The sequence below is a fragment of the Epinephelus fuscoguttatus genome, linkage group LG11 (assembly GCF_011397635.1).
Source record: "Epinephelus fuscoguttatus linkage group LG11, E.fuscoguttatus.final_Chr_v1".
Classification (NCBI taxonomy): Eukaryota; Metazoa; Chordata; class Actinopteri; order Perciformes; family Serranidae; genus Epinephelus; species Epinephelus fuscoguttatus.
In genome coordinates, this window is record NC_064762.1 from 34239996 (window position 1) to 34262647 (window position 22652).

Consider the following 22652-nt stretch of genomic DNA (forward strand, 5'->3'; position numbering starts at 1 on the left):
GAATAGTTGTTTGTCTCTATGTGTCAGCCCTGTGATAGTCTGGCCTTGGCCGAAACAAAGGGTCACAAATAAATTTAAGGTTTTCAGGAAGTTTGTTTATTCAAATAAAATAAACTTCCTAAAAAGGAAGACGAAAGCTGCTGAAGTCGACACTTTTGAGAAAAACAACCCGCCCAACCAGTTTTAGCCGGTTTGACGGGGCTTTCCAGGGGTCTTTCAGGGTTCATGTGACTCAGAAGTGATGTTGTGACATGTATTAATTAGAAAAAATAAGAGTAGTTCTACACATATGATTGGTTAAAAGAAAGTGAGCAAGAGAAAGAGAGAGAGACCGAATATTAAGGTCAGTGCCCGAGCCTTTTGGATTCAGTTCTTGGTCCGGACCACCAACTCAGATAGGTTTATTTGGATGCCATTTCTGAACAAATAATAAACCGTCTTGCATTGGACTTCTGATCAGCCTCCTGGTTGGTTTTATTGGAAGCAAGTTTTACTGAATATAGATCAACACCACAGACTTTTTTTTGGTTCAAGGGCAACAAATTAAGCCGGTTACTCTTTATAAATACAAGCATATGTGATAACAGGTGAAACTGTAACGAGTAAGCAGACAGTTGACTTCTCGGTCCACTTCAACGGACCGTGAGACAATCACCAACATGTCGTCAGGAGGTGGTACACCAGAGGTGGACATATTTGCATGGAGCGAGACAAAGGATGCCGATGAGGGAACTCAGGAATTTTGTGATAAGGTGAGCTTCAGTCTCTCTTCATTCTTCATAACCTCCTCACACAACTCTCTGGTTTGCATTTCAGTCTGGATTGACCTCATATTTAATTCCATTAATACACAGGTGAAGGGAGAGGTGGAGAAAACAACAGGCCAAAACTTTGCAGATTACAAAGCAGTGAAATACAGGAATAAGAATCTGTGTGGAGGAGAACACTTCGTCATCAAGGTAAATAATATTGTGACTGCCTCAGATGTGTGTCTTTGTATAATATACATGTTGAATAATTGTGACATCCAGTTTGACCTATGACACTAAAAAACAGTAAACAGCAGTTATAAACATCCTTGATGGTGAAGATATTCACTGTTCAGCATCAAAAGATCCAGATGAATATATACTTTTGGATGTCCAATTTTCTTATGTTGTTTTTTTTTGCAGGTTCAAGTTGGAGAAACCGACTACATTCATCTGTATGTCACTCGTGTGACTGGGATTCAACATCCGGAGAGAGTACCTCCATCACTGCAAGGTGTACAGCAGAACAAAACCAAAGAGGACCTCCTGGAACCTTTTTAGAGACTGATCCCACAACCTGTTTCAACAGTGACAGTCTCACAGGCTGCAGTCTCATATTAAAATGCTCTACTTCTTTATTCTGAAATGATCTGACGCTGACTTTAAATGCATTAACACATAGAGATAAAGACATTTGGTGTTGGGAAGCAGCAAGTTGAATGCAATACCTTCTGAAGACATAATAAAGATGAGATCATTGAAAATGTATACATGCTTCTTGTGGTTCATTTACAGTGTTTGCTTTTCTTTTGTTAAGTCTGATATCTAAAATATATGTCGTCTTGGCTAGAAGAAGAGAAAAACAAAGAGGACTAACAACATTAAGAGTCTACACGATATGGACAGTGGTATAAATATCAGTACACCATATGCCTTTTTTAATTATCTCGTGTTTCACCTGTGTCTTCTTCCACTCACCTGTGTGTAGTCAGTGACTGACGAGTGTATTTAAAGCCCAGTGTTTCGACCGTTCAGTTGCTATGTTGTCATTGTCGGCTTTCCAGCCTTTTCCTTGTGTCTGATTCCGTTTTTGACTCTGCTTGGATTTATGGACTTTTTTGTGTGATTTCCCTGAATGGACTTTTCTGCCATCAGTGACTACCTTCACGTACCTCCTTAGTAAATCGCCGTCTCTTGTATTTGTGTACTTATTTGCATGCCTAGTTATTTAAGCTTTTTAAGTTTAATTTTGAAATCTTTAATCTGACTCTTTCTCCTTGACTGCTGTAACACTGGAATTTCTCAATTATGGGATCCATAAAGGTGTATCTTATCTTATCTTAAAGATTTGGATTTGATAAACTGTTCTTGGAGTTTGGCGTTTTCCTATGCAACTGAGTCCCAGTTTTGTACTTGATCATTTCACCTAAAACTATAAAAATACACTGTAGATCAGATATTATGACATCTACTGATAAAGCAGTGGTATTTGACGAAATGCGAGTGAGAACGGGCTGGTAGAAATGCAACTATCTGTGGTGGGTTTGAAGTAAAATATGAAGCTCTGCCTTTAAATATTGTCCAATAAATCCTCGACATAATTTCCTCTGACTTTTATACATGTGAACATATCAACTGTCACTGTAACATTCGTCATGTCTCCAGATTTCCATGTTGAAAAAGTTCAAGCACCTCAACTTAATCCAGCACAATATAGTTCTTTTGCTGCTTCAACACGAGCCATGGAAGGGCACTAGTTTTTGAGATGTTAGACATCAGCATGTATGACTACATGTGGAAGACCAACAGTGCCTCGATGTGTTTGAGTAACGTCAGCGCCATCACCTCATCATCAGGTATGAACACAGCCCCGTCCAATGTACAGCACAGCCCTGAACACTTCAGACTGTGGTACGTTCTCTGAACTGTATCTCTGACCTTGTGCTTGCAGCTGGCCAAAGCGCTCAAGGCACTGAAAGGCATTGGTGTGATCCCCACAGATTTGAAACCAGACAACATCATGCTGGTGGATCACCAGACACGACCCTTCAGAGTCAAGCTCATAGACTTTGGCTTGGCCATACCAAGGTCTAAAGCCAAGCAGGGCAAGCTTCTGCGAAACTGTTTCTTCAGGTAAGGTCTGTAGGATCACTGATTATTATTATCATACTGGAGTGAGTTTATAGTTAACCAGTTTCACTAAAATAAAGTAGATTCATGTCCATACTTGCTGTTGCTGTTCATCTAGTTTAGTTTAGATGTTCCCTCTATGTGCTTTAAATCCTTAAAATATGACATTGTGATGCTTTTCTTCCACATTCAGAGCTCCAGAAATTATTTTGGGCCTTCCATTCTCTGAGGCCATTGATATGTGGTCTTTGCGTGTTCTGATGGCTGCCTTCGTCCACGGACAATTCCTGTTTCCAGGAGGAACAGAGTATGAATTCTGTGTGCTATCTACTGTAAGGTTCAGTAGATTAAATTCTGGTGCATGTTCTCTTCCTGAAGGACCAGCTGGAAGTCTTTAATGGCTAATTTAGCTAGCAACTTAGAGCGCACACAAGGATAGCTTCTCTTCATAAGACGTCATACATAGGCACGTTGTCCAGATGGAAGGCAGGCCACTGGAGGTAAAATAATCAATCAAACTGGGAAATAACAAAAGACACTTTAAATCCCCAAAATGAATGCAAAGGAGATGAGTAAAAAAAAAGGAAGAAAGAAAAACATTGAGAAACAGCAGCACATGTGAATCAAAAACCTCCGTCTTTAGTCATAAGGAGCAAAAGCGTTGTGTTAAAAACGCCTCAATAGGCTCCTGTTACTTTGCAAAAGTGGCCCCCAGGCAATGCAAGTTGAGTATCCCTGGACTAATATCTGATCTATAGTGTATTTTTATATTTATACTGCTGTTTATACTGTGTGTAATATCTGATCTATAGTTTATTAATATTCATACCACTGTACATACTGGATAAAGTATCTGATCTATAACATAATGAGGTTAACCCTTAAGGCACAATGCTTGAGTAAATGTACTCAGTTACTTTCCACTGAAGTAGTTTTTGTGAAGCTAGAAAAGGTCAGACATCAGTTTGAAAAAATGCAGAACACTCAGATATTATGTACAGTACAGGCCAAAAGTTTGGACACACCTTCTCATTCAATGCGTTTTCTTTATTTTCATGACTATTTACATTGTAGATTCTCACTGAAGGCATCACAACTATGAATGAACACATGTGGAGTTATGTACATAACAAAAAAAGGTGAAATAACTGAAAACATGTTTTATATTCTAGTTTCTTCAAAATAGCCACCCTTTGCTCTGATTACTGCTTTGCACACTCTTGGCATTCTCTCCATGAGCTTCAAGAGGTAGTCACCTGAAATGGTTTCCACTTCACAGGTGTGCCTTATCAGGGTTAATTAGTGGAATTTCTTGCTTTATCAATGGGGTTGGGACCATCAGTTGTGTTGAGATGAAGTCAGACATCAGCATGTATGACTACATGTGGAATTGGACAACAGTGTTAAAATTCATATTTGAGTAACGTCAGCATCAGCTAACATCATCAGGTATGAACACAGTGGCCATCATGTACAAGAAATGAAGGTCACTTCAGTCTGGAAAATTGCAAAACTTTAAATGTGTCCCCAAGTGGAGTCAGCTGGCCATCAAGCGCTACAGGCACTGAAACTGGCACATGAGGATCCCCAGGAAAGGAAGACCAGAGTCACCTCTGCTTCTGAGGATAAGTTCATCCAGAGTCACCAGCCTCAGAGTCAAGCTCATAACAGCAGCTCAGATCAGAGACCAGATGAATGCCACACAGAGTTCTAGCAGCAGACCCATCTCTAGAACAACTGTTAGGTAAGGTCGTGAATCAGGCCTTCATGGTCAAATAGCTGCTAGGAAACCACTGCTAAGGAGAGGCAACAAGCAGAAGAGATTTGTTTGGGCCAAGAAACACAAGGAATGGACATTAGACCAGTGGAAATCTGTGCTTTGGTCTGATGAGTCCAAATTTGAGATCTTTGGTTCCAACCGTGATGCTTTTCTTCCACATTCAGAGGTGAACGGATGGATTCCACATGCCTGGTTCCCACTGTGAAGCATGGAGGAGGAGGTGTGATGGTGTGGAGGTGTTTTGCTGGTGACACTGTTGGGGATTTATTCAAAATTGAAGGCACACTGAACCAGCATGGCTAACCAGAGTAGCATTCCTGCAGCGACATGCCATCCCATCCGGTTTGTGTTAAATTTGGACGATCATTTATTTTTCAACAGGACAATGACCCCAAACACACCTTAGGCTGTGTAAGGATAGCTTTGACCAAGAAGGAGAGTGATGGAGTGCTGCGGCAGATGACCTGGCCTCCACAGTCACCGGACCTGAACCCAATCGAGATGGTTTGGGGTGAGCTGGACCGCAGAGTGAAGGCAAAGGGGCCAACAAGTGCTAAACACCTCTGGGAACTCCTTCAAGACTGTTGGAAAACCATTTCAGGTGACTACCTCTTGAAGCTCATGGAGAGAATGCCAAGAGTGTGCAAAGCAGTAATCAGAGCAAAGGGTGGCTATTTTGAAGATACTAGAATATAAAACATGTTTTCAGTTATTTCACCTTTTTTTGTTAAGTACATAACTCCACATGTGTTCATTCATAGTTTTGATGCCTTCAGTGAGAATCTACAATGTAAATAGTCATGAAAATAAAGAAAACGCATTGAATGAGAAGGTGTGTCCAAACTTTTGGCCTGTACTGTATGTGTTATCACCATCTGGAGGCTTTTCTACAAACTGCACAAAGTCTTGAGTATATGAAAATCTAATTCTTGACCTTTTGACTAAATGATGCACACTGCAACAAACACTTCACAACAATACAATTATATTTTGTACTGTGGAAGTAGCAGTATAAGAAGTAATAATACTATTTATTTTATATTCCATTAAATTACTTATAAAGGTAATATGTTCCTATATGACACTATATTATCATTGTGCTTTAATGTAATTATATCATATGTATCATTTTATTTCATACAGTTGTATTAATACTGTGTTGTGCAGTGGTGGGATGTAACTAAGTACAATTACTAAAGTATTGCACTTAACATCCTCATATGAGAACATTACAGTTTGAGTTTGCTGTACCTCATTGTTTATTCTGACATTTCCACATTTGATTTTTTTTATAGTTTATTCAATAGTTTTTGAGAAACATAAACATATGTATCAAACAAAAACAAGCATACAAACAAAAGTAAGTATACAAAGACTATGTAGACCTGTACAACACACAGGTGCAGGCTTGTTCATGTAGGTTAATACACTGCTCAAAAAACATTAAGGGAACACTTAATGGTCACAGTATAACACCAAGTCAGTTAAACTACAGGGATATCAATCTGTCCATTTAGGAAACAAGTGATTGTGAGTCAGTTTCACCTGCTTTGGTGCTAATGAAAGTGACAACAGGTGCAATGGAGAGACAAAAGCAAGACAACCTCCAAAAAGGGAATAGTTTTACATGTGGTGTCCACAGACAGTTGCTCTCTCCTTATCCTTCCTGACTGATTCTTCTCTAGTTTTGTGTTCTGCTAGTGTCCTTGTCACTACTGGGAGCATGAGGTGGCACCTGCAGCCCAATCAGGTTGCACAGGTAGTCCAGCTCCTTCAGGATGGCACATCCATACATGCAGCTGCAAGAAGGTTTGCTGTGTCTCCTAGCACAGTCTCAAGAGCATGAAGGAGATAGCAGGAGAGTGGCCGTTACATAAGGAGAGCTGGACAGGGCTGTTGAAGGGCATCAACCCAGCAGCAGGACCACTATCTGCTTCTTTGTGCAAGGAGGAACTGGAGGAGCACTGCCAGAGCTCTACAAAATGACCTCCAGCAGGCTATGCTTCTGACCAAACTGTCAGAAACAGACTCCATGAGGGTGGCATGAGGGCCCGACGTCCTGTAGTGGGACCTGTGCTCACAGCCCAGCACCGTGAAGGTTGATTGGCATTCACCAGAGAGCACCAGAACTAGCAGGCCCGGCATTGGCACCCCATTCTCTTCATAAATGAGAGCAGGTTCGTTTGCGCACTTAGTACAGTTTGTCTGGGCTAGTGTGAAAGCTGTCAATCGACCCCTAGTGTGGACCAAACAATTGAACTGAGACCTTAAAAGGTGTCACACTCTGGTGCTGTTCTTTTGTGGTGCAAAATAAAACAACCAACCACAGGATTTTATGATAGCAGAAATGTGATTTTAGCAAGTTTCAACAGCTACCATAATAAATCCATCTGCTGATTGTGAAAACGTGTGTCTCATAATTGATCCTGATAAAGGCCTCATATATCCCTAAACTATTTATGCCAATGCATACATGTAACCATGGAAACACGTCAGTGGGGGTATTTTCCCTGATTAAAAAGCTGTTAAATCTGCCATCAGTGTATGTGACTCTGTATTCTGCCTGGTCCATTAAAAAGTGTGTGACAGTGATGTCACAGCATAAAGCTCCAAATCATTGCTGTACAAGGCGCCTTCTTTTCATCCTGTCCCTATGTTTGTCAGGTTTCATAATATTGATTGATTTGCAGTCTAATACAATCCAGCAGTGTATTGTCTGTTAAGTTGATATTGTAGTGAGGAAATGAGGGGGAGAGTCTATGCCTCCCTGTGGTACTTGTGGGAAGGTGTTCCCTTCTGTTCATATGGTATTTATCAGACATATAGTTAGTCTTTATTGCCTTTTATGCAAAAGGTCTCTTATTGTAGTGCCATATTGTTGCAGTTCTTGAAGGAAACATTCAAAGTCCAGTTTGGAGTCCACCCACCTCTTCTTGTGACTGTGGAATTTTCCATTACTAAAATCATCCGTACAAAAAAAATGTATTTATCCACCTCATTACTTTCAAAACACAGAAAAGTATCTTTATCTTGTAACTGAATTGTTTACCCATCTTTTTTTAAAAAAAAAAAATAAAGTTGAACATGCACCCAGCCTAGTGTATGTGCAGCTGGATTCTCTTGCGTCTTTTCCTAACTCCTTACGAATTCTCCTTCACATCTTTCCTTGACCTCATGTCCTTTTCCATCAACGTCAAGGAAAAGTGGTTAGGAAAGGAGGCAGTTTTTTCCCTTTTCCTAGGGACCCTGTCTTTCTCTGTCTGTTTCTCTCTCCGTGTTAAAGGTTTGTAACACATCTGCTGTTTAGTTTTTTGCGCATCAACAGGGAACCTCCAGCTCAACAGCTAACAAGTAGCTGTCGTACCATTTCTAGTACCACTGGCAGTACCACGGTAACAGTAAAGTGGCGGTGGGCAATGCAACTGCTTTTTTTTTTTATCCTTTTTGCTTTTCTTTTTTTTTTCTTTTTTTTTGAAGGGTGAAGAGCTGTTCTTGCCTATTTACTCAATACGTGTTTGTGTGAATACTTTTCTTTTGAATCTGAAATTAATAAAATATCTGTCTTAAATGTCACCAGAGTTTTTGGTGTTTTTTATGTATCCTAGGATATGTTAGCAAATAATATAACATAAATTCCTTTCTTTTGCAGTGTCTTGTTTTGTGTGATAAGTTACAACCTCGTCTACATTTCAATGATTCCTCGCCAATAGACAGATACACAAAATAATGTAGTAGTGTTTCCCCTTGCATATTCAGCAGTCATGACACAGAATTGTGATTTAATTTTATTTTTTATTATTTTTATTTTTCTATTATTATAGGGACGCTGAGGAAAGAAAGTCAGATTAGTGTACAGCACAATGCACACCATAAAACAATATACAATGATCAATATACACAATCAATGCAATAATAAATCTCCATTATGCAGCAAAGCATTTGCATACTCCCATCTCAGCCATTAAAGAGTCTGTGACTCGAGTTTTATAATCATTAATTGAAATGAAGCTCTGAAGCTTCAGAGTTTTTTTAAGTCCGTTCCAGGCTGAGGGAGCAGAGTACATGAATGCCCTCTTCCCAAGCTCAATGCGAGCTCTGAGAACTGAGGCAGACAGACAGTCCTTGGATCGTAGGCTGTAAGATGGATTGTGTGTGAAAGTGAGGTATGTACAGAGGTATGAAGGTAGTAGTCCAATGATTGCTTTATAGATGAAGATGTACCAGTGGAGAAGCCTACGAGCAGACAAGGACCGCCAACCTACCTTAGCATACAGAGTACAGTGATGGGTGTGTGATTTACAGCAATTAATAGATCTCAATACACCATGATAAGCAGCATCCAGCATGAGCAGTGAAGTGGAACAGGCATTCATATACAATACATCAGCATAGTCTAGCAACGGCAGAAAAGTTGCAGCAACAAGCTTCTTTTTAGAGATAAAAGAAAAACATGATTTATTTCGAAAATATAAGCCCAGCCTTACCTTTAGTTTCTTGACCAAATTTTCAATGTGTGGTTTAAAAGACAAGCTATCATCTAAAATGAAGCCTGGTATTTAAAATTAGTAACGATCTCAATAGGGACACCTTGGTATGTGTGTACAGCAGAAAGACAACAGGCTTTTTCTTTTGATTTAGTAAAGATCATCATTTTTGTTTTATCTGCATTAAGCACAAGTCTTAATTGCAGGAGTTGGGCTTCAATTTCTTTAAAAGCAGCTTTCAAGTACTCCAAGGCCTTTTGCAAGGTCCCTGCACAACAATAGATGACAGTGTCATCGGCATAAAAATGGAAATTTGCATTTTGGACACTTTTACCCAAATCGTTTATATAGATAGTAAACAACAGTGGGCCTAAAATGGAGCCTTGTGGCACCCCCTTGTGGACAGCCGAGATATCAGAGGAACAACCATCAACTTTAACACATTGAGACCTGTCTGAAAGGTAATTAGAGGACCAGGCCACAGCTGAATCCGACAGCCCTATACTAACCAACCTATGCCTCATAACATCATGGTCCACAGTATCAAAGGCCTTAGAAAAAATCAATAAAAAGAGAAGCACAGTGTTGTTGTTTTTTATCTAGGGCCACAATAATATCATTTACAACTTTTGTAGCTGCTGTGACTGTACTGTGGGATTTTCTAAAACCAGATTGATAACATGATAAAATAAAATTACTATGTAAGAAGTCCTTCAATTGATCAATAACCAGGCTTTCCAGAACCTTGGCGAGGGGTGACAGGTTTGAAATTGGCCTGTATGTATTGAGGCTTGAAGGCTCACCAGGGGGAAGAACATGAGCCATTTTCTAAATTTTAGGGATTTCATTACAGATTAGTGTTAAATTATAAATATATATGTCAGTGGTTCTGCAATGAAGAGTCAGCAGCAAGTTTTAAATAGTATACATCGAGATTATCTGGACCTGCTGTTTTTTTAGGATCTAACTTCATAAGGGCTTGATGTATTTCAGTAACAGTGAAGGGCCTAAAAACAAATTTACTATATGGAGGAGGCTCAGCAATGGGGGCAAGTGAGTCTGAGTAGCAGTACACTTAAATACTTTGTCAAAAAGAAAGCCAGAAGAAACAAAATGTTTATTAAAGCAGTTGAGTATCTCAGCTTTGTCACAGACAGTGGATGAATGTGATACAATGCAAGGTGGGAGACCAGAGGAGTTATCTGGGGATAAGGATTTGATCGTCTGCCAAAACTTCTGTGGGTTATTTAAAGTTTCTGTTGTAAGGGCAAGGTAAAAACTAGATTTCGCCTTCTTCACTAAGGCAGTACATGTATTCCTTAAACATCTAAAAGTGGCCCAGAGTGCATCAGAATTGGACTTCCTTGCTTTCACCCAGCAAAGATTTCTTTCGTGAATCAAACTAGATAACTCTTCAGAGAACCAGGGGTTATCCCACCCTTTGACTCTATACTTCCTGAAAAGAGCATGTTTATCTATGATTGGCATGAACAAATCAACAAAGACCAAGCCACTTCAACGTCAGGTACTAAGGAGACCCTACTCCAATCAATAAGGTACAAATCTTGCTTAAATCCCTGTTCACTTAAGTACTTTTTGTCACGTTTTGTAATATAGCAAGGCTTAACCTTAGGAATTTTAGTGTCCCTGACACCTGCAACAACGCAGCGGTCACTCACATCATGGGGATAAGCTCCGCTGCTGTGCCGGAGCGCAGACGCAACCAACACACATCTGGTGGAAATTGGGTTCTGCCACACATGTATAAATCCTGCTTAAGAGCAGGTCACATTTTGGGTTTACTGCACCTTATACTTCATTCTGCTTAACTTAGACCTGTTGTCCTCGTCCGTGGACACTTTTCTGTGCTATATAGTGGTAGTAAGACCCCAATACACTAATCCATGTAAAAACAAAATGGTAACCATCAGAATTGTAGCTTGTGGTCGCAAGCTACAAACCTGATCACATTTTTACCGTTTGAACTTGGTTATTTACAATTAATAGTTTGTAGTTTGATATGCCAACAAATTTACCAATTTTAGCAACAGTAACAAGCTAAGACGTTGTTGATTAGGAAGTACTCCTTAGAAGACATTGGGATTTTATTGTCGGCACATTTGAAGACATTGGGACTTTATTATCGTTTTGTTTGTGGACATTAGGACTTTATTATTGTTGACAATGTTTAGGTTTTTTTAATGCTTAATAGGTCCTACTAATCCAAACTAACAGCTCTGAGAAATTAAAAATACATACCAAACAAAAATTTGGGTCTCAGGAGGGTAGTGCAGTACAAAGTTCTGTTTCTATTACTTGAAATACTTTATCTTTGTGTCAATAACATTTAATCTTGCATATTTACTTGTATTTCTACTAAAATGTCAACCTTTCATGTATTTTAAATAAAAGAGCTTTTGAAGAAATCTGTCTTTAAAATTAGGTTTCTGTGCAACTGTGTTGATGTATGGTGGTCCTAGGGTCCTACCTTTTCCTAGGATGGCAAAGGCATGACCCGCCCTCCTCTTCTTCTGATTGGGTACTACTTGTTGCCTTCGTTGAGCTGATTGGTTAGATTTAGGCATGTGGGGTGAGATTGGTTAGGTTTGGGGCGAGAATACCAAAGTGAGCCAATCAGAAGCAAAGTAAGGCAAAGTAGGGCGGGTCATACCTTCGCCATCCTAGGAAAGAAAAAAAACAAAACTTGGGTGCGGAACTGTGCTGTGGATGTATAAAGAGAGGGAACGTGGCTCACTTCCGTGACATCAGCTGAACTAAACGTCCACAGGTTGGTGAGTTGCGTTCACGGACTTGATTGTTGTGTTTCAGTTGGTTGTTCTCTTTAACGAGCCTCTTTGAACTGCCACAGCGGAACTCGTCATAACAGCCACTGCGAGGACTCTGCGTGTGTTCATCTGAAAAGTACAAGAACAGGTATAAACCCAGCAGAAACTAGTGTTCTGGAAGAATCTGACTAGTGTTAATCCTCGTAGATTTATATGAACATGCCGAGTTGTGTAAAGATAACTTTTAGCTGTGCTTTTACACTTTATTGTCTGAACGAGTGAGGGGCAACCAACCAACCGGGCTTGAAATTCAAAGTGAAGGATGTGGGTAATTAGTCAACACATGATGTGCCGTGTTTAGAAAAGTAAATAGTTGTACGTTATTTCACCTGACAGCTGTTTTATTCCTCCAACACAAACAGAGAGGCTGTTCTTCACGTATCTGAGACGCTGGTATCTTGTTCGTTAGACCGCTGTGTCGCACTTTGCCACAAACAGTTGAGTTTAAACTGGGTGAGGCTCCGGCTAATTCATGGAGCACAAATTTAAACTGAGGAACAGTAGACAGCCAGTTAGTTTGTCTTTTACTGAATTTGCATCATGCATTAAAAATGTACGTGTATAGCTTGTAGATATTGTATCAAGGTCACGTTAAAGACCGTCTAAAAACCACTGTTGCACAGTTTGAGAGATGTTCATTATCTGATTTTAATTAGAATTTTACCATGTCATGGTTAAGTATGAAACGATATATACTGCCATTTTCACAAAGGTTTTTTAAACTATGATTGTCACTACCATTAGCACCTTTAAGATAAGGCTGGATCATTCCCGGCTTCATTTGGATTTTTATAGTCATATCTCACATTTTTTGTTGGAAGAAACATGTCTCACTTCTTTTCTTTTTTATCTTAATACGATACCTATACGCAAGCTATCTGCTGATACTGAGTACTGAGCTGATACCTGTTGTATGGTCATGGGTGTATTATGAGACAGTGGGCCCCTGGGCACAGACATTCAAAAGGCCCCACCACCTCTCCTTCATGATGCCGGACACACAGACTTTGTGATGTTTTTGCCTCTGTTTTGTTGTTTTGTGTCTCTTTGTAGTTGTTGTGCATCTTTTTTTTGTTTTGTGTATCCATGTGGTTGTTTTAAGTCTCTTTGTTGTCTTTTTGTGTCTCTTTTGCCCTCTTTACACAGAGCTCGTGCTGTAGCAGCGCTACAAAGTCTCTTCTCTATGCCGTCTTGACATTTTTATACAGAACCAAACAACGGGGTGATTTTAGGCAGCATGCTGGCATCACAGAATCAAAAGAGGCATGACAGGCGTGACATGTAAAACAATAGTCAGTATGTTTACATGCACAGCTTAATCGAGCTATGCTCAAAATTCAATTTTGGTGTCTAATCGGACTTCTGTCCTTGTCCCAGTTTTCAGGCAACTGAGAAAATCGAATTACTCACAGGAACGTGTCCTCCTCCTCAACACTAGGTGGCGATATGCATCTTTTCAGCGGGCTAATACGGCCCCCTTTCCAGTTGATCTATTACGTCACTTAATAATAAACAACTGGAGTCAGGCGGCAGACCGGCATTTTTGAACAACAGCAAGATGGATAATCGTACAGCTTTGTTCATCTCGTATGTAATGTACGCGTTACTGATTGTGCAGATAAGGTGCACGCTATCCCTCGTGGTCATGGTGATTTCGAAAGGCAGACAAGAGCGCTGTATGCTGTTGGAGGGTTACAACAATAGCATGTCTTGTCTGTTCTGGGGTCATACGCCAGCGCAGGGGTGTGGAGCATACGCACATGCATTTTCTAGTTTAACTCCGATTAAGGCGTATACATGCCGGAGAAAATCAAATTCCAATCGCATTATCTGGGTGTCTTAATCAGAGTTGGAGAATTCCGATATTAGTCGGAATAATGTGTTTACATGCACTTAAGTTGTCGGTTATAGTCGGATTAAGGCAATAATTCGTTATTTTCAAGTGTCATGTAAACGTACTGAGTGTCGGCCTCTAGTGTGGCATATAACAAATGGGTCGGCAGAGCTTTCTAAACAATTATAACTGCATTAACATAAAGATAATAATTATTTACTGTCCCTGTTATATGACAGTTGCTGTCACCCATTTCTCAGAGGGTAAGGAGCTTGGACCTCATTGTTTTACAATTTGCAGACATATTCGGCCGCTGTACTTCTTTGAGTTAGCTGCTAACTACCATCAGCTGCTTTTTAAATCTTCCGGTCTTGGGTCACACACATAATACTTGAGCAAAACTTCACATCCGTTTCTTCCATAGTCCCATCCTAAAGGCTGTCCCTTTGACACAGACATCGTTTCGCCTACTATCACTGCTGCAAGCTTGGGAGAGACAGCCCCCCCCCCAATTCTATGATTGGACCTTTTTGTACAGAATGGCGTAGCATAACGGTGTGATATTGTCACCTTGACAAGGCAGTATAAAAGGGGTTTTAAGTTAACTTGTTTCATTTTTGGTTGTACTGTATCTCCTTGTGGTCATCTTGTGTCTCTTTGAAGTCATGTTGTGTCTCTTTGTGGTTGTTTTCTCCCTTTTCTAAGAGTTATTTTGCATGTCTTTTGCCTCTCCTTTGCCTCTCTTTCTGGTGTTTTTTGTGTCTCAGTTGCAGTCTGTTCCTGGTACTTGTTAACTTGAGTGACATTTTTGCAAGTAAAGGCCTTTGCTGTCCTTATAAAACATCCTCTGCTTTCCGATGTAACAAAAAAAAAATCTAATGTTTGCCGATATCATGCCAATGTTGAGGTGTTGGTGAGCCGGGTGCTGTCTGTATTTCCACAGCACCATGAGTCTACGAGAGATCAGCGAGAACGTGAAGCTAGCCCGCGAATACGCCCTGCTGGGAAACTACAGCTCGGCCAGTGTTCTCTATCATGGATTACTAGACCAAATCAAGAAGTATGTGTACACCGTGCGGGACAGCAGTTTTCAGCAGAGATGGCAGCAGGTAAACATGGCACTAAAACCCCATCAGACAAAACTTAACAGATTGAATCAAAAGAGTCTTTTCTGATGGTTATCTGTGTTTGCTTCTCAGTTGTGGCAAGAAATCAGTGAAGAGAATCGACAGGTTCAGGACATAATGTCGACTCTGGAGAACTTTCAGCTGGACACGACGCCTGCAAAACCCAGTAACCACGACGACTGTGAAATAAGGCCTGTGCCTGTAGAGCCGAGGTATTGTACTTAGTTATTTACATACTATCTTGTACCTTGTACATACCAAGTTTTCAAATTTTCTCATTCTTTGCTTAAGTAAATTTTCTGCTGCTGTGTGAACACTGTTATGATTGGAGGTTGTATGAGCTATTTGTATGTGAACAAAAGCCCTGATGTTGTCATATGATTGAGATTAGTAAATCTGAGTCCCCGATATAAGCCTGTTTTGTTCCTGCTCTGCCCTAGAGAAAGGTGCGATGAACCTCACACTGCCTCTTTGTTTGTTCATAGGATTTTTTCTCCACTTTAAAGTCTGGTTGCATGAATACACTTATTAAGAATTAATTAATGATTCATTTGATAGACACTGGATATGCATACACACTGAATCATCTTTTTTCATAGCCTTTTTTTCATCCCTCTTCCTCGTCTCTTTTCACAGGCATTCTCCCTGCCCTGTCAGGCGGCCAGCTAACCCCTATAAAGAAAGCAAACCTCCCAACAACAGGCTGAGCGTGGCTGTGAGGGCCCAGCAGAGGCACTTGCCTCGCGGGGCCAATGGAGACAGAAGCAAACCACCTAAAGGCAAAGAAAAGAGGGAGTCGAGAGAGGCTGCTGGCAAAGCTAAAGATGATAAGGTGAACAACACACCATAGTCTCCTTCATGATATTTTATAACACACTGTATATTCAGAGAAAACTATTTGCATTGTTGATTAAACAGTATCCACATGCTACTTGTTTGTCTACGGCCACGTCTAACCTGTACGTCCAGTTTTTTGTCTGGAAGAAACCAGACCACATGGGTGACATTCATGGAACAGGGATGAGCAATAATGTCTTTTGTCTGCCCGCCAGAATAAATCAGATGTCCAAGACAAAGAGTTGAAAAAGTTTGACGGGACAGGATATGATAAAGACCTCGTGGAAGCTCTGGAGAGAGATATTATATCTCAGAATCCAAATGTTAAATGGTACGTTTTCATCACTTTTTGTTCATGACAAGCCCATTTCCAAATACGGTGGCTCATGGGATGAGGTCTACCAGGTGTCATCTCTGTCTGATCTGTTTCTTAGGGACAACATCGCAGACTTGGAAGATGCAAAAAAACTCCTGAAAGAAGCAGTTGTGTTGCCGATGTGGATGCCAGCATTTTTCAAAGGCATAAGAAGACCATGGAAGGTGCTGATTCAAAGAGATTTTAGTTTTATTTGTTTTGTCATAGACATCGCTTGTATCAATGCATAGAAACTTTTTTTTTTAACTGTAGGGAGTGCTGATGGTTGGACCTCCAGGCACGGGGAAAACACTTTTGGCCAAAGCAGTTGCCACTGAGTGCAGAACCACATTCTTCAACGTCTCCTCGTCTACGCTCACCTCCAAGTACAGAGGGGAGTCTGAGAAGCTAGTTCGCCTTCTCTTTGAAATGGTAAGACTTTAGATGTGTTTGGTACAGGTGGATTCTCAAATGTTTTGCGGCATATTTAGTTTTCAGGTTATCATTAAGGTTTCTGCGCATGATTAACAGAATCTAAAAAAGCAATCAAAAACACCTTATCACAGATAATTTTGATATCAACAGTGAATCAAATGATTCTGAAAAGTGAGGGAGCCACTTGTGTTGGAAAACCCTCGTTTTTGCAGCTCTGCTTTTAGCTCATTGTTTTGGTTTTCTTGCTCACATAAATGGTTCAGGCTTTCAACTCTAATCAACTGTGCATGTATATAAACCATAGTGTTTCCACCAAACAGTCTGAGAGACATGAACTTTACACTACCTGCTTAGCACGACGTGGCAAAGAGCTGAAGTAAACAGATGGCTGGCAAAGAAAGTATCTAGAAAGCTGATTACTCAAGGTATTTTAAGGATTTTGTTGACAAAACCATGGCTGAAAGGAGAGTAAACTTACTGTTAGGCAGCAAATTTGATGTTTCAGCCATAATGTAGTAAGCTGATGATTTGCCAGTTCTGTGAGTCTTTCCGCTAAATACACCTTTAAATTTTATGTGGATTTCTAGATCATGATTAGTGTACAACAAGTTGTGTGGAACTAGTCTGGAGTGGGAATCTGCTCTCACATTCAGTGTAACTTTTTTGATATACTTATCATATATTTGTATATTGATAATATATTGTGGTCTTGGTCAGGCACGCTTTTATGCGCCAACGACGATCTTCATTGATGAAATAGACTCCATGTGCAGCCGCAGAGGGACTTCAGAGGAACATGAGGCCAGCCGGAGAGTCAAGGCAGAGCTACTGGTGCAGATGGATGGTAAAATACCTGAGATGTTTCTGCACTCTGACAGTAACACCATGAATATTGTATTCACTACTTATCTCATATCCCCTATTAGAGAAAGGTTTTGTTTGTTTTTTAACAAGTGTAAAATTGTTAAAACTAGGTAACATAACTATTCTGCAGTATTTCCTATTTCCCAGCATTCTAGATATACTTTATTTAACCTGCAGGAGGAAAAACGCATTCATTTTTCTGAGGCATTTTTCCATTATTGTGACTTTGGTGTAGGAGTCGGTGGAGCATCAGAAAACGATGATCCTTCTAAGATGGTGATGGTGCTGGCGGCCACCAACTTCCCATGGGACATCGATGAGGCTCTGAGAAGACGGCTGGAGAAGAGGATCTACATCCCTCTGCCTTCAAGTAAACTCACTTATTTGCTACTTGACAGTCTAGTCTCCATAATGTCATTCAGTGAAAGTGATTGAGCGATCAGAGTCCAGCAGGATGATGTGACCTTTGAGCTTTTACTGTTCAACAACTAGAAAACAGACGGTTCAAATAGAAAGACTTCATAATGTCTAAATTAACTACAGCCTAATTAACTGCATGATGTGGGCTCATACTGGACAAAGCCGCTTTGGAGGCCCTGGGGCAGAAATGAGCCCCACTGACCCCCTGCATTCTTTGCATTCTGTATCCTGTCACCTTCGAGTACAGTGCACACAGCCGACACGCATGCTGCTTCATTATATTTAGTTTTGAGCAGCAGTAATCTCACGCTGGAATACTGCCTGCTTCTTTGTTTGTATGTCAGTTTCTGGTCATTTAATAAAACACCAATCAATTTAGAAAAGTGCAACAATGAGCACAATATCAGCATAAATATATAATACGTCACTAGATTTGGCACAGGAGATGGCCTCAAGATCAGACTGTAGTGCAGGACCACATGCCCTCGTCATTGCAGCTAATATGAGTCAGTGGTGCATATCCTCAGACAAATTCACTGTTGCTGTTTTTACCACAAACTAAATGACAGGCAGTGAACTTGTGTCTTTCAGATGAAGAGTTGTCATGATCCTGGAATGTCGAACTTCAGTACAATACCTTTGAAAAGTATTGATATTTGATATGGATACCACAGGGAGAAATTGACATTGAAGGCATCCATTTTAAATTTTTTCTTAAAAGATAAATATAACAAGGCTGTAACATGACAACAGCGACTTCTCTTTTCTTTTCTTGGTTAGCAGCAGAATAACTTTCGCAAAAAAAAAATTAACAATGATTAAATCTTACATTATTGAAAACAATATTCTCCTTGCTGTAGTGTACATGTTCAGAAGCCTGTGATATTAAATCGTCATACATTTTAAAGGCAATAAAATGCAAGTAAAAGACAAAAGACAACTGTGCTGCAAAAGCCTGTATGCAAAGGTACCTATGAGATTAATGACGAGAAGACGGCGCTGTGAGTAAGTGAGAGAAGGCGGGGCTATGGAGGCACCACAGCGGGATGTGTGTGTGAGTGTTATCTCGCTGTTGGAGAGGAGAGAGAGGGAGAAAGTAGCATTTATAAAGAGGAAAATGAATATTGAAACTGTTTCAACACAGAATCAATTAAACTGATATTTTTGACAATACTATTCTCGTACTCCAGAGCAGTTGTCTGTTTCCTGATTGGTAAACCAGCCAATCTTCAGTGGGGCAGTTTACACATGATATGGCGTACACTATAGGCTGTGGGCAGAAAGGGAGTTGCTTGCCTGCTCTACTTACTGTTGCATGTATGTGTGCAGCCAAAGGACGAGTAGAGCTGCTCAGGATTAATCTGAAGGAGCTGGAGCTGGCCAGCGATGTGGACTTGAACAAGATCGCAGAGCAGTTGGAAGGTTACTCAGGAGCAGACATTACCATCGTTTGCAGGTGAGCCATCTCTGCTGTTCTCCATCCTTTAATCTTAAATTAATCCTTACAGTAGTTTCTATTTTACACATAAAACACATTTGCACCAAAAATGATCATCGCTACAGTGTTTGTCATTGCTACAATAGATGAAACCTTTGTTGCATGCCATGGCCCTTTCTCTCCCCATGGTTCTTCTTTGTCCTATTTACTGTCAAAGAAAGGCCAAGTGTCATTAAATAAAATAAAACACAGTACGATACTGAATCTTCATTTTGCTGCTGTCCAGAAGAGCAGAACAAAAGCAAGGGCTGAAAGGAGTAAAGGAATTTAAGTAATTTGTGTGATAGAAAGCCTCTTGACATCTCTGCTGCAAGTGTCAAAATGTAATCATTGTGTCGTGCTGCAGGGACGCCTCTCTGATGGCCATGAGGCGCAGAATCGAGGGCCTCACGCCAGAAGAGATCCGTAACATTTCCCGTGACGAGATGCACATGCCCACCACCATGGAGGACTTTGAGTCAGCTCTGAAGAAAGTGTCCAAATCTGTGTCTGCAGCCGACCTAGAGAAGTACGAGAAGTGGATCGAAGAGTTTGGGTCCTGCTGAAAAACACCAGCATCCACGTCACTTGTATGTGAACTATTGTGAGACTGAGTCATAGGGTTATGGTGAGTGTTAGTACTGACTGTGTGTCAACTTATGTCTGTGTGTTCTTTGAATCATTCAGGTGATAATGAAGAGTAGGTTTATACTTAAGGTAAATACGTGCACTTGAAAAATGGCACCTCTTCCTATTGTACATTATGTTAATGTTATGCAGAAGTCTTAATGGAAAGAGGTGACCCGGGAGTCAACTTGATGCGTGCTATTTCTGTCAAATATTGACATATGTTATTGTTTTAATGATCCTGAAATCATCAAGATGTAAGCCCAATCCAACTATAGCTGTGGGGAAAAACTGACAAATCTGAGGACACAAAGTTTCCTGCAACGCTCGGACAGTAGAGTTTATTTCCAGAGATGTTTCACTGCTATTTTGTACCGTTGTATCTGACAATGAGAAACAGAGCTAACTGCCACTCAAATGTTGCTCTTGTTTTTTCCTTTTTTATGCACTTGATTTTATTTGGAGTTGTGTGGTTCTTCCACATTTTTGGAAATGTAAATTCTTAAGCACATAACACTAACAAGATATTTCTATAAATAAAGCTAACAGTGATTATGGATATTAACATTGTTTTTCGTCAAAGTTTATTTACTAAGCAATTCGTCTGCTGGTGGGAAAAAACTACTACACCCAGAGGACATGCTGAAAAGTTCACTCTCAATCATAAGTGGCTGAACTTCTGTTGAACCAGGCGAGGAGGTAGATTTCTAACTTTTGAGTGTGCATGGGTGGACAGAAACAGGAAAGCAGTAAGAGGAGGTGGCATAGAGGGGCTCACACACTGCATCACAGGATACACCAACTTCATCCTGAGCCTGGAAAAGATCCCTGTACTGGTGAAGACTTAGCGCCTGGACCTGGTAGCCAAGAAGAGGTACTGCAAAGGAAATGACTACAGACCCATGGTCCTGGCATCCAGTATGATGCAGGCCCTTGAAAGACTCATACTCTTTCCCACCTCAGGACCCTGCAGCTTGCTTACTGGGAGAACATTAGAGTGACCAGCACTCTCCAGGTTTATTCCCACCCAGATGAGGCTGGGAGCACAGTGAGGATGTTCTTTGATTTCTTCAATCCTTTAAACACCATACAGCCTCTGCTGTTGGGAGAAAAGCTCAAGAGTGATGCAGGTGAACACTCCTCTTGTGTCCTGGATTACAGATATCTGGACTGGCAAGCTACAGGCATGACTGTGAAGCTAAAGTCAGAGGTGTTTAGGGTAAACAGAAAGTGGAAGAGGACAGTCACCTCCACTGAGTCTATATTCATGTTGTGCCACCTGCAGACATGCGGATGTTCTCTGATGGCTCTGCCACTGTCAGATCTACAAGTGGACAACAGGAGGAGGAATACAGGCCTGTTGGACATTAGCAAGACAAATGAGTTTCATTTGGACTTTTGCCGGACAAGACGGATAATTTCCAAATCCTAAACTTTGGCTTTCAAGTATTAAACAAGCCAAAATGTGCCCTTCACCAAATGTAATACCATTTTATTTTTTATATAAAATGTATAAAAAAAAATCATAAATGCTTTTCAAAATTTGTATTTATTTCTTAAAACAAGTGTGTTGGAAGTTGTTGCTTCTCCATCTGCAAGCTCATTTTGCATACTGCTTTCTGTTTGGTTTTCTTGTGGGTTTTTTTGACCATCCAAAGTTTTTGTGCGCAGAAGAAATGATCTTTGGTACAATTTTTTCCAACCGGTGCTCAGTGATGTTAATTCCTCATGTGTCTTTCCTGCAAGTTGATTGGCTGCTGTCAGGCTGGTTCAAACCAAGTGGATGTGGGGAATTAAGTGTCTGCTTGCCAGGAATAGATAGTGTTTTTCTGATTAATAAATGAATTGATTTATGGCGCACTGTAAATATGCTTTTTAATCTTTGATCTTGGGGGAAGGTAGGTGTGGGGAAAACCAAGTTAAGTCATGAGTCATTGGTGTTAAAGTCCAAGTTTGGTTAGTCTTTTTTGGCTTTTCGAGTCTACAGTCATCAAATTTGTGACTTGAGTCCACACCTCTAAAACTACTGTATGCTGATGATGTGATGTTGTGCATTGTGTGTGTGTGTGGTTGCTCCAGGTTAGAGGTTGCTCTTGTAGAGGCTGTGACCAGATATCTGCTCTCTCAGCCTGCACGACCACAGTTATCACACAAGTCAAAGGTGTGATGGTCTAGAAAGCATTTAATCAGCAGACCCAAATACACAGTCCAGCTGTAATTCGTACAGTTTATGCACACAAATGTCTCAAAATAGTAACACATGGGTCTACCACCATTTAAACAAAGAGCAAATCAAAATATATTTCTGTTGTTGTTTTATTCTTCAGCAACACATCTGAAAATTCATGCCTGGCATATTGTCTGCCTTACAGGCTAATGTAGTGTCATCTACAGCACTTTGTCGTGTTGACTTCATTTGGAATTTGAGGCTGAATCCGGTACAGGTTGAGCTGTTTAAAGTCATCATGCTGCTCCCTAGTTTTAAAGTTTAACTTGCTGACAGAGCAGCAAACTGCATTCACTAGCTAGACTACACATGCACCTTTTGCTAACGCAATACGTCATGCATCCTGCAGATAAACTGAACCCTGGGGAAACGAAATCACGACCTCAGCTGTTCTAAGGTGCACAAGCTGATGTTGTGAGGGTGTTTGTTTTTGAAAGAAACACAAATAACAAAAACCATG

At 40.4% G+C, this 22652-nt stretch overlaps 2 protein-coding genes across 6 annotated transcripts; both read left to right on the forward strand.

Moving 5' to 3' along the window:
• Nucleotides 1–349: 349 nt before the first annotated feature.
• LOC125896971 (cystatin-B-like) lies at nt 350–1517 on the forward strand. Its single transcript, XM_049589974.1, has 3 exons — nt 350–752; nt 855–959; nt 1173–1517. Exons 1-3 carry the CDS (start codon nt 660–662, stop codon nt 1308–1310), a joined length of 336 nt encoding a protein of 111 aa, XP_049445931.1. The 5' UTR covers nt 350–659; the 3' UTR covers nt 1311–1517.
• Nucleotides 1518–11832: 10315 nt separating this feature from the next.
• Nucleotides 11833–22004, forward strand: katna1 (katanin p60 (ATPase containing) subunit A 1). Of its 5 annotated transcripts, XM_049589440.1 has the most exons (12): nt 11869–11931; nt 12013–12077; nt 14767–14932; nt 15023–15162; nt 15587–15782; nt 16003–16118; nt 16222–16327; nt 16416–16574; nt 17295–17421; nt 17677–17811; nt 19191–19317; nt 19706–22004. In XM_049589440.1, the coding sequence occupies exons 3-12, from the start codon at nt 14771–14773 to the stop codon at nt 19902–19904; spliced, it is 1467 nt and encodes a 488-aa protein (XP_049445397.1). In that variant the 5' UTR covers nt 11869–11931; nt 12013–12077; nt 14767–14770; the 3' UTR covers nt 19905–22004. The 5 variants fall into 5 exon arrangements, with proteins under 5 accessions (XP_049445398.1, XP_049445399.1, XP_049445397.1 ...); XM_049589441.1 differs by lacking the exon at nt 12013–12077 and having other exon boundaries at nt 11833–11931; XM_049589442.1 differs by lacking the exon at nt 12013–12077 and having other exon boundaries at nt 11835–11935.
• The last annotated feature ends 648 nt before the right edge of the window (nt 22005–22652 follow it).